At 42.1% G+C, this 11925-nt stretch overlaps 1 protein-coding gene across 1 annotated transcript; it reads left to right on the top strand.

Moving 5' to 3' along the window:
• Nucleotides 1-6448: 6448 nt before the first annotated feature.
• On the top strand, nucleotides 6449-11902 carry ndufa7 (NADH:ubiquinone oxidoreductase subunit A7). Its single transcript, XM_079382664.1, has 5 exons — nucleotides 6449-6716; nucleotides 10232-10492; nucleotides 10693-10742; nucleotides 11024-11161; nucleotides 11725-11902. The coding sequence occupies exons 2-5, from the start codon at nucleotides 10406-10408 to the stop codon at nucleotides 11798-11800; spliced, it is 351 nt and encodes a 116-aa protein (XP_079238790.1). The 5' UTR covers nucleotides 6449-6716; nucleotides 10232-10405; the 3' UTR covers nucleotides 11801-11902.
• The last annotated feature ends 23 nt before the right edge of the window (nucleotides 11903-11925 follow it).

Raw genomic sequence — 11925 nt, 5'->3', positions numbered from 1 at the left:
CGGAAGCAGGCGGACACGGAGGTAAGTGATAACAATGTGCCTTTATTTACAGTGAATGTGCTGGAGATCGTGCTGAGAGGTGAGTAGGTGAACTTGAGGTTGGATGCCAGGGGATCTGACGACTGAACTGATATTGTCCTTTGCTTCACAGGTATGACAGGACGAGACTTGAGAGGATAGCTGGAGCCAGACAAGATGAGTCCCCAACAGTGGCGAGACTGCAGACAGGGGAGACAGACAGAACGGAGAACAACAGGTTAGACAAACAGGTAAGTTGAAGGTAGGTATACTCATCGGCTTCTGGAGACGTAGGAGAGGAGTCCACATTGAAACAACGAGATCGGACGCTGGGGTGAATCTGGTGAGTGTCTTTATAGTGCTCCTGATGATGACAGTGATGAGGTGCAGGTGTGAGTTCAGAACGCAGGTGAGGCTGATCGTGGAAGTTGAGTGGGGGGAGAGCCTGGCCGTGCTGTTACAGCTGTATAGCATATATATATATATATATATATATATATATATATATATATATATATATATATATATATATATATATATATATATATAGTCCCCTCCAAAAGTATTGGAACAGTAAAGACAAAATTGCTCTGTTGGCTGTGGAGTCAAGACATTTGCAAATATGATTAAAAGATGAATATGAGACAAAACTACAGAATGTCACATTTTATTATTAGCCGTTTCAACACAAACACGTTTTACCAGCTAAGAAGTTCAACACTTTTAGAGTTTGATCCCTCTATCTGATGTCACCTTTTATTGATATAGTGCTTTTAACAATAAAGATTATGTCAAAGCACTTAAAAGTATCAAATTGGAGGACAGAGTGTCAGTAATGTATAATAATAAGATTAAACACTCAATTTTCAGTTAAAGGCATTTCATTATTGAATTCAGTGATGTCATTGTCTAGCTCAGTTTAGTTTAAATAGTATCTGTGAAATCAAATTTACGATAATCGCTAGAAATGAAGTGTCCCCAACTGAGCAAACCAGAGGCGACAGCGGCAAGGAACCAAAACTCCCTCTGTGACAGAATGGAGAAAAAAACCTTGGGAGAAACCAGGCTCAGCCAGGGGGGCAGTTCTCCTCAGGCCAGGAGATTGTTTATTTATTGTTTACTTATTGTTTTAATTAAAATTTTAAATGTATAAATGTATTATATTTCTATTTTATATTGTTGCAATTTCTAACAATAATAGTATTATGTAGTTAGGTATTTTATTATATTTTTTTGTTATTTTGTTTTATTTTTAGTTTCATTGTATTTGTAGTCGAGGTCTTCACTGGGGATATGTCCAGTTCCAAATCAAGAGTTTGGAAACCACCAGCAACCAACAACGACCCGATCGGCTGAGAAAACAACAGTAGTTGATGACAGACAAATCATAAAAGCTGTGAAAATGAACCCTAAAAGACGTGTCTGTAAAATCACCAACAACTTCCAGAAAGCTGGGGTGATGCTCTGACAATCTACTGTCCTCAGGAGACTTTGACACAGAATTACAGATGCTACACAGCAAGATGACCTCTGACCAGCACCACAAATAGAAAGGCAAGATTAGAGTTTGCATAAAAGCACAAAGGTGAGCCAGAAGAGTTTTGGTTCTGTGTTTATGGACCGATGAGACTAAGATGAACCTTTATCTAAGTGATGGGAAATCAAAAATGTGGAGAAAAAAAGGGAACTGAAATGATCCCAAGCATACAGCCTCATCTGTAAAGCATGGTGGAGGTGGTGTCATGGCATGGGCATGCATGGCTCTCTCTGGAACAGGCCCTCTCAACTTTACTAATGATTTAATGTATGATGACAGTAGCAGAATGAATTTGGAAGGGTACAAAACCATCTTGCCTACCAATATTCAAGAAAATGCCACCAGATTCATTGGGAAGTGCTTCATATTGCATCAGAACAATGACCCAAAACACCCTGCTAGTTCAGTCAAGGAATTGATTGTAATATTTGTGGGGAAATAATACACACGGAGACAGAGCCAAGGGTGTGGTGATTTACTTCCTAGTCACTCTCGTTCTGATACAGGAAAGCAATGCGCAGACTGGTTAATAGAACTACCGTAAGTACACTACTATCACAGCCATCATTACAAGGCAGGACATTCCCTATCAATCACTACACTCCTCCCCTCTAGATTTTAACCCTTATGACTAACAAACAGCCTGCTATAACAGCCAATGCAGTTATCAGATTTATGACATTCACTTACCCTAGGTATCTGCATAACTTATCTGCATGAATTACAGGAACTATTTGGAACTCTGAACTTTCTTACTTAACTAATGATCTCTACATAATACTTAGAGATTGAGTCTTTTTGGAGCGGTATGCTGTCTTTCAGGATAGCGGCGTGCTGGTAGGACAACTTGCGGCGGACCAGCAGCAGCATCTTGCTGTTCTATGTCTTCTTGTTGTTCCTCAGGATCTACATAGTCCATGAAATCTTCACTATCCTTTCTGCTCGACCAGCTTGAAACTTTGGATGCACGCAAATGATCCACATACCTTGACTTGACGATGACCAACTTGAACGTCATAGGTCAGAGGTCCTCTTTGCTTCAGAATTACTCCTGATATCCACAGCTTCTTGGGATGTCTGAAGTCTCGAACTAACACCCCCTCCCCGAGACTGAATGTCCGGAGTGACTTAGCACGCTTGTCATGAGCCTTCTTCTGCTGTAACTGATGCTTGGCCACTACTGCAGACATGTCAGGCTTAACTAGTGACAGACGAGTGCGTGGCTGTCTTTTTAGAAACATTTCAACTGGAGTGCGTTCGGTGACTGTGTGAGGAGTGTTTCTGTACGTGAACAGGAACCGAGCAAGGCGTTGCTGTTGTGACACCGACTGAGCTTCAAGTCTAGCCCATGCTTTCTTGAAAGTTTGTACAGCTCGCTCTACTGCCCCATTGGATGCAGGGTGGTAAGGTGGTGACAGAATGTGGCGGACTCCGTTGTTCTTGAGAAACTGTTCAAACTCTGCTGATGGAAATGGAGGGCCATTGTCTGACACAAGCACCTTTGGTAATCCATATGATGCAAAGAGGTTCCGGAGAAGTTGTGCAGTCTTCTCTGCTGATGTCTGATTTATGGGCAGTACCTCTAACCATTTTGAGTAAACATCTACTACCAGTAGGTAGTGCTGCTTGTTGATTTCGGCGAAATCGACATGCACTCTTTCCCATGGTGAAGTAGCCCATGACCAAGAATGAAGGGGTGCTACTGCAGGTCTGTTCAGAGTGATCTCACATGCAGCGCACTGACCTACGTGACTCTCTATCTCTTGATCTATCCCAGGCCACCACAGGAAGCTTCTGGCTAAAGCCTTCATCCGTGTTATTCCTGGATGTCCATCATGCAGATCTGACAAGAGTCTCTGTCTGTACTTGGGTGGTATGATTACCCTTGAGCCCCAGAGAACACATCCCTGGTCTGTAGACAACTCATCCTTCCTCACATGGAAAGGTTTCAGATCTAGGTTGGGCACAAACTTTGGCCATCCTGACAATGTAAGATCAAGAACCTTGGAGAGGACTGGATCGTGTCTTGTCTCTGTGGCAATGTCAGTCGCTGACACAGGTAAGTCATCCACATATGACACACAGAACTCTCCACTTCAATCAGTGCTCCCATCTGTGTCACCCCTGCATGGGAGACGCGACAGTGCATCTGCTTTTGCATGGTCACAGGATCTTCTATACTGGATGTCGTAATCATAGGCTAAAAGGATCAAAGCCCAGCGTTGCATGCGGAGGGCAGCCAGAGTGGGTACTGCAGATTTAGGGCCAAGGATTGTCAACAGTGGCTTGTGATCAGTCAACAGCACAAATTTTCTCCCATACAGATACTTATGGAACTTTTTGACCCCAAATATTATGCTCAATGCCTCTTTTTCGATTTGAGCATAATTTTGCTCACTTGATGTGAGAGTCCTTGATGCAAAAGCAATTGGTTGCTCTTCTCCCGAGGGTAGTACATGAGAAATTACGGCTCCAACACCATATGGACTGGCATCACAGGCAAGCCGGAGAGGTTTCTCTGGATCATAATGCGCGAGGCATTTACTGCTTAGGAGACGCTGCTTGCATCCCTTGAAGGCGTCCTCACATTGTGGAGACCATTTCCACGGTGTGTCGACTTGTAGCAATTGGTGAAGTGGGTGAAGCACTGTGGACAGGTTTGCCATAAACTTTCCATAGTAATTTAGCAGCCCCAAGAAGGATCTTAGTTCGGTCACATTCTGAGGGGCTGGTGCGTTCACAATGGCATCCACTTTACTTGCTGTTGGGTGAAGCCCCTGTGCATCTACTCTGTACCCCAGGTACTCCACTGAGTCCTGGAGGAATGCACACTTTGATTGCTTGATTCTCACCCCATACCTTTCCAGTCTTGTCATCACTTGATCCAATATTTTCAGGTGTTCTTCCTTCGTCGGTGCTGACACCAGTATGTCATCCATAAAGCACACGACCTTGTCCATTCCATGCAGTATCTGGTCCATGGTGTGTTGAAACACTGCTGGAGCTGTAGAGACACCGTAGGCAAGACGGTGGCATCTGAAGAGGCCCTTGTGTGTATTTATGGTAAGATACTGCTCTGACTCCGGGTCTAACTGCAATTGCTGGTAGGCAAAAGACAGGTCGATCTTACTGAACACCGTCCCGCCAGCCAGAGTGGCAAACAGATCCTCAGCATTTGGAAGAGGATAATCTTCTGGCAGTATGCATCGATTTACAGTCACTTTATAGTCACCACACAATCTCACCGCTTTGTCTTTCTTAGGTACTACGACAATAGGCGCCGCCCAATCACTCCTTTCCACTTGAGTGACAATGCCATTCCTCTGAAGGCGTTCTAGCTCTTTCTCCACTGATTCTCTCAGTGCGTAGGGCACTGGTCTTGGCTTGTGGAAAATTGGCTTGGCGTCACAATTGCACTCTTATGGTTGCTTTAAAATCCTTGATCCTTCCATAGCCTTCTTTGAACAGCTCCTTGTGCTTTTCTAATACTCCTTGCAGTGAGAGGTGTTCATCTCCTTTGTTGTCGTCAAGGCTGAATATTCCTTCCCAGTTCAGCTTTAGCTTCCGCAGCCAATTTCTTCCCAGTAATGGCGGTTTATTTCCCTTTACGACAACGAGAGGCAGCATCCACTCCCGTCCCTCATGTTTCACTGGTACTTGCATTTTTCCCAGCACCGGTATTGTGTCGCCAGTGTATGATGACAGACGAATGCCTGCGGGCTGCAAAGGACAGCTTTTCAAGTGCTCCTCATAGAGACACTGTGGGATTAAGGACACTGATGCTCCAGTATCCACTTGCATTTTAACTGGCACTCCCATCAACTCTAATTCAGCGAAAATGCCATCTTTGTTTCCTTGAGCAGTGTACACTGTGTACAAGTCCAGTTCGTCATCTTGGCAGTCATCAGAGTCATCAGTTTCACCATTCGCCGTTACCATTTGAGCTTTATCACTTTGTTTTATTTTCCTACAGACTCTTTTGATATGTCCGCTTTTCCACAGCCGTGGCATGTTTCGGTGCGGTAGAAGCATTCATTTGGCCGGTGATTGTCTTTCCCACATCTATAGCATTGCTGCTGTTTCCCTCTGAAGGAATGCTGATTAGTTCTTGGGTCCCCCTTGTGGCTTTGACGGGAGTTGTTTGTCTTTTTGTTACTCCACTTTTCACTCACAGCCTTGGAGACCTTATTGACTTCTCCTTTTTGTTTCTCCACATGCTCCCTCAATTCCTTAGTGTCTTTCATTGCCAACTCAAGAGCAAGCGCCATATCACAGGCCTTTATGAAGGTAAGATCCTTTACTGATAACAGTCGCTTGTGATATTCTTCTCCTGAGAGACCGCAGACAAACTGATCTCTCAGAGCATCATTCAAAAATTGTCCAAACTCACAAGTGCTGGCTAATTTCTTAAGTGCAAGAATGTATTCAGTCACTGTTTCATCTGGCTTTTGCTGTCTTTTGTAAAACCTGAAGCGCTCTGCAATCAGAATAGGCTTTGGCTTGAAATGCAGAGACAGGGCACTCGTAATGTCGTCATATGTCTTGTCTGAGACCTTATTTGGAGCAATTAGATTTTTCAACAGTCCATAGTCAGTGGCACTTAGCACACTCAAAAACACATCCGCTTTCTTTTCTGCTGGAATTTCGTTTGCAGACAGCCATCTTTCAAAACGTTCCAAATAGGAATCAAAATCTTCTTTCTTATTGTCAAATTCAGGCACTCTTCCTATCATTGACATTTTCTTTCACTTTACAATTTCCCCCTTCCAGTAGAATTCTTTAATTGACTCTGTGTTAAACTCCGTTTTGCAATTACAGTCTATTTCTTTGCGTAAGACTGCTCTTCATTTCAATTCTTCCGCTCACCACAAGATGGCTACCTTGCGCTTCCGCAACGCAGCAAGAACACAGGTTAGCCGTTTTCGATTTCTTCCAAGCTTGAAAACAAGCGAACTGCTGCAGTTTTGATGAATTTCATACACCGGGAATCTGCAGTAGTTGTTACTGTCGTGGATTCCTTACTTTATTTCCTCGTCGCCAATGTAATATTTGTGGGGAAATAATACACACGGAGACAGAGCCAAGGGTGTGGTGATTTACTTCCTAGTCACTCTCGTTCTGATACAGGAAAGCAATGCGCAGACTGGTTAATAGAACTACCGTAAGTACACTACTATCACAGCCATCATTACAAGGCAGGACATTCCCTATCAATCACTACATTGATAAGGGCAAAGAAATGGAAAGTGTTAGATTGCCCAAGTCAATCTCCAGATTTAAATCTGATTGAACATGAATTTCACCAGCTGGAGAGGAGAGTAAAGGCAGAAACTCCACAAAACAAGCAACAATTGCAACTGGCTGCATTAAAGGCTGGGAAAAGTATTTCAAAGGATGAGACCAAGAGTCTGGTGATGTCTATGGGTCACACACTCATTGATGGCCATTTCAGAACTCTCCAATGCTTTGTTTGTAACCATTTCTGAGTGCTTTTTGAAGTGCGTTTCAGGTCATTGTCCTGCTAGAAAACCCATGACCTCTGGTGGAGACAGCTTTCTGACACAGGCCACTACGTTGCGCCCCAAAATTCTTTGGTAATCATCAGATTTCATGATACTGTTCACACTGTCGAGTCATCCAGTGCCAGAAGCAGCAAAGCAACCCCAAAACATCTTTGAACCTCCACCATGTTTGACTGTGTTCTTTTCTTTGAAGGCCTCATTTCTTTTTCTGTAAACAGTGCCATGATGTCCTTTACCAAAAAGCTCTATTTTGTCTCATCTGTGCACAGTATGTTCTCCCAGAAGTATTGTGGTTTTGTCACATAAGTTTAGACAAACTCCAGTCTTGCTTGCCTTTGTGTCAGCAGTGGTGTCTTCCTGGGTCTCCTACCATAGCGTCCCTTATCATTCAGATGGCGATGGATAGTGCGAGCTGACACTATTGTACCCTGTAGATCAGCTTGAATTTGTTTGGAAGTTAATTGGGGTTCTTTATCCACCATTCGAACAATCCTTCGTTATCATTTTTCATTAATTTTGCTCCTCCGTCCACGACCAGGGGCTGTAAACCTCTTGATGATATTGCGCACAGTGGACACAGGAACATTAAGATCTCTGGAGATGGACTTGTAGCCTTGAAATTGTCCAGGTTTTTCCACATTTTTTTCTCTCGAATCCACCACTCTTTACACTTCTTTCTTTTCTCCATGCTCAGTGTGACACACAACACAAAGGTTGAGTCAACTTTTCTCCATTTTAACTGGTTGAAAGTGTGATTACTATGTTGCCCACACCTGTTACTTGCCACAGGTGTGTCTAAATACAAATTACAGGAGCAACACATGCTTGAAAAACAATTATTTCTTACAATTTTGACAAGGTGCCGATAATTTTGTCCAGTCCATTTTTGAGTTCTGTGTGAAATTTTATCAAGTTTGACTTTTCTTCTGTTTTTTTGTGTTGTTGCAGTGCAAACAAAAACAATAAGCACATGAGTACCAAAACATTTGCAATTGGAACAATTTTCTGAGAGAAGCGTTGCATTTTCTGACAGAATTGCAAGGGTGCCGATATTTTTGGCCATGGCTGTATGTGTATATATATATATATATATATATATATATATATATATACACACACACACACACAGTTGGGCAAAAAAAGTATTTAGTCAGCCACCAATTGTGCAAGTTCTCCCACTTAAAAAGATGAGAGAGGCCTGTAATTTTCATCTCAAAAGTTCATCTCAATACTTTGTTATGTACCCTTTGTTGGCAATGACAGAGGTCAAACATTTTCTGTAAGTCTTCACAAGGTTTTCACACACTGTTGCTGGTATTTTGGCCCATTCCTCCATGCAGATCTCCTCTAGAGCAGTGATGTTTTGGGGCTGTCGCTGGGCAACACGGACTTTCAACTCCCTCCAAAGATTTTCTATGGGGTTGAGATCTGGAGACTGGCTAGGCCACTCCAGGACCTTGAAATGCTTCTTACGAAGCCACTCCTTCGTTGCCCGGGCGGTGTGTTTGGGATCATTGTCATGCTGAAAGACCCAGCCACGTTTCATCTTCAATGCCCTTGCTGATGGAAGGAGGTTTTCACTCAAAATCTCACGATACATGGCCCCATTCATTCTTTCCTTTACACGGATCAGTCGTCCTGGTCCCTTTGCAGAAAAACGGCCCCAAAGCATGATGTTTCCACCCCCATGCTTCACAGTAGGTATGGTGTTCATTGGATGCAACTCAGCATTCTTTCTCCTCCAAACACGACGAGTTGAGTTTATACCAAAAAGTTCTATTTTGTTTTCATCTGACCATATGACATTCTCCCAATCCTCTTCTGGATCATCCAAATGCTCTCTAGCAAACTTCAGACGGGCCCAGACATGTACTGGCTTAAGCAGGGGGGCACTGCAGGATTTGAGTCCCTGGCGGCGTAGTGTGTTACTGATGGTAGCCTTTGTTACTTTGGTCCCAGCTCTCTGCAGGTCATTCACTAGGTCCCCCCGTGTGGTTCTGGGATTTTTGCTCACCGTTCTTGTGATCATTTTGACCCCACGGGGTGAGATCTTGCGTGGAGCCCCAGATCGAGGGAGATTATCAGTGGTCTTGTATGTCTTCCATTTTCTAATAATTGCTCCCACAGTTGATTTCTTCACACCAAGCTGCTTGCCTATTGCAGTTTCAGTCTTCCCAGCCTGGTGCAGGTCTACAATTTTGTTTCTGGTGTCCTTCGACAGCTCTTTGGTCTTGGCCATAGTGGAGTTTGGAGTGTGACTGTTTGAGGTTGTGGACAGGTGTCGTTTATACTGATAATGAGTTCAAACAGGTGCCATTAATACAGGTAACGAGTGGAGGACAGAGGAGCCTCTTGAAGAAGAAGTTACAGGTCTGTGAGAGCCAGAAATCTTGCTTGTTTGTAGGTGACCAAATACTTATTTTACTGAGGAATTTACCAATTAATTCATAAAAAATCCTACAATGTCATTTCCTGGATTCTTTCCCCCCATTCTGTCTCTCATAGTTGAAGTGTACATATGATGAAAATTACAGGCCTCTCTCATCTTTTTAAGTGGGAGAACTTGCACAATTGGTGGCTGACTAAATACTTTTTTGCCCAACTGTGTATGAATTATTATTATTATTATTATTGTTGTTATAGGAATAACTTGGGATTTTGACTACAAAAAAAAAAAAAAACATTACGAATTTCAAGCATTTCAAAGTGAAAATTGTGACCCTGGAGCAGAAAACCAGTCTTAAATCGCTGGGGTATATTTGTAGCAATAGCCAAAAATACATTGATTGGGTCAAAATTATCGAATTTTCTTTTATACCAAAAATCATTAGGATATTAAGTAAAGATCATGTTCCATGGAGATATTTTGTAAATTTCTTAGCATAAATACATCAAAACATTTAAGACTGGTTTGTGGTCCAGGGTCACAATTGCAATGTTAAACCTGTGACTGGTAGGTCCAGCCATATTCAGTTTATATAGATTTAATCTGTCCTATTCATGTTAGATCATACTCATATATATATATATGTGTATATACATATCTCTCTCACTCTAAACGGTTTAAATTGGTTAAAAATGGTGATAGTTTGTATGTATTCCAGCTAAGTTCATTAGGCAGTCGATTTTTGGTCGTTTGTGTTTGATGCGACAGATGGCGAGAATGTGTGTAGCTCTTGCGGATGTGAACCAGAGAATAAGAAAACGACTTCCGGTCCGCTGGTGCGTCCTTTCGTTGCTGCTGTGACTGACCCAGGATCAGCTTCACTCACCTCCACTAGCTTCATTATGACGAGGCCTCGTTCCGTCAAAACTGATCCCGCGACAGATGCACAGCAGACGGCGCGTTCACCTTGAAGCGAGCATGGCGTCGGCGACGAGAATCATCCAGAGGCTCAGGAATTATTTGTCAGGGGTGAGATGAGGGGGATTTTAGTCGTTTATCAGTCGTGTCGATGTAAATGACAACGGTTAGAAAAGCGTTTAAATCTCCATGTATATGCATTTGCTTGCTTGTCTTTGCGTTAGTAATCAGCAGTTGTTTTCATGTCTAACGTTGGATAATATTGTGTTTATTATACAATAACTTAATGAATCTTTCTCTTTCCTTAACAGCAAGATCTCCAGTCAAAACTACAGCTTCGGTACACTGAAATATCAAAGAGGTACATATAGTGTATATTTCACTAACTGAAACCAGCGTTACGTGTTTTCTTATACTAATATAAATCGTATTGATCATTTTAATGCTTCTACAGTAAGTTACACAAATTAATTTCTTTGTCTTTGCTGTCTAGAAGAATAAAGGCTGACCTTTTTCTTTGAGGACAGTTCAGTTGTATTGCCCACAGCATACTTCAATGTTTAGATTTAATGCAGTGCCCTTATGATGTCATTGAATGCAGTCATTAATCCATGCTTCATATTTATTTGTGATTGACGGTAGGACTCAGCCTCCACCTAAACTTCCCGTTGGACCGAGCCATAAATTTGCAAATAACTACTACTGTCAGAGAGATGGACGCAGAGAGTCTGCTCCACCAACCGTGCTCATGTCTTCACAGAAGGCCCTGACAGCTGGAAGGTGGACTGGCTTTGCTTATACAGTGCATTTATTTTATGCTGTTTGCAGACACTTCTTTACACAAGTCACTTCAATAGAAAGTACCATGATAGGCCGCTAAGACACGGCTGCAAGAAGCCCTTATGTAAATAGTGTTATTGGCCCTTTGCATCTGCTATTAAAATAATATTAATTTTATTTGCTATGTTCCTTGACAGTGGATTGTATTACTTGTTTCATGAAGATCTCTAGCCCAATACATATAATAATTCTAATGCTATTTACAAGTTTGTGTTTTTCCAGGCATGCATTTTGTTCTTTTTCTGCACACATAAAAGAGAAAACTAAACCGATTGTTCTGGAAGAGAATTTCTTGACACATTCTGTGCTATCATGATAATGCTATAATATTGGCCAGTTGGCAAAATAATACATGATAAAATATTAAATAAAAGGATTCTATTCATGTTTGAATAACTTAATACTACATATTTCTACATTTCAGTGGTAAGTGAATGAGGTTTAAATGCCACCTAATTATTCCTGTTTCTGATGACCATGTCATAAATCTCTTCTGTTGACAGTGAGGCTTCTGGAAAACCCAAACGCCCCGTTCTTCCAGGCTCGCCACCGAAGGAGCTGCCACTGAGCGTCGACTAGATTTACAGAGTAACATGTGTTATTCTCAATAAAGGATGTGTATATACAAGAAAAACATTCAGTGCACTTGTTCTGTTTATATTATGAGAAATGGATGATCATAACAAGAAAATAAATAAATAAAA

The sequence above is a fragment of the Barbus barbus genome (assembly GCF_936440315.1).
Source record: "Barbus barbus genome assembly, chromosome: 28".
Lineage (NCBI taxonomy): Eukaryota > Metazoa > Chordata > Actinopteri > Cypriniformes > Cyprinidae > Barbus > Barbus barbus.
The sequence above is the reverse complement of the archived record's forward strand: the minus strand, read 5'-3'. Positions and strand labels throughout refer to the sequence as shown.

Coding starts and splice junctions, on each gene's coding strand:
- ndufa7 (XM_079382664.1), top strand. CDS start 10,406: ATGCACAGCAGACGGCGCGTTCACCTTGAAGCGAGCATGGCGTCGGCG. Junction 10,493..10,692: donor TCAGGAATTATTTGTCAGGG/GTGAGATGAGGG, acceptor TTTCCTTAACAG/CAAGATCTCCAGTCAAAACT. Junction 10,743..11,023: donor TACACTGAAATATCAAAGAG/GTACATATAGTG, acceptor GATTGACGGTAG/GACTCAGCCTCCACCTAAAC.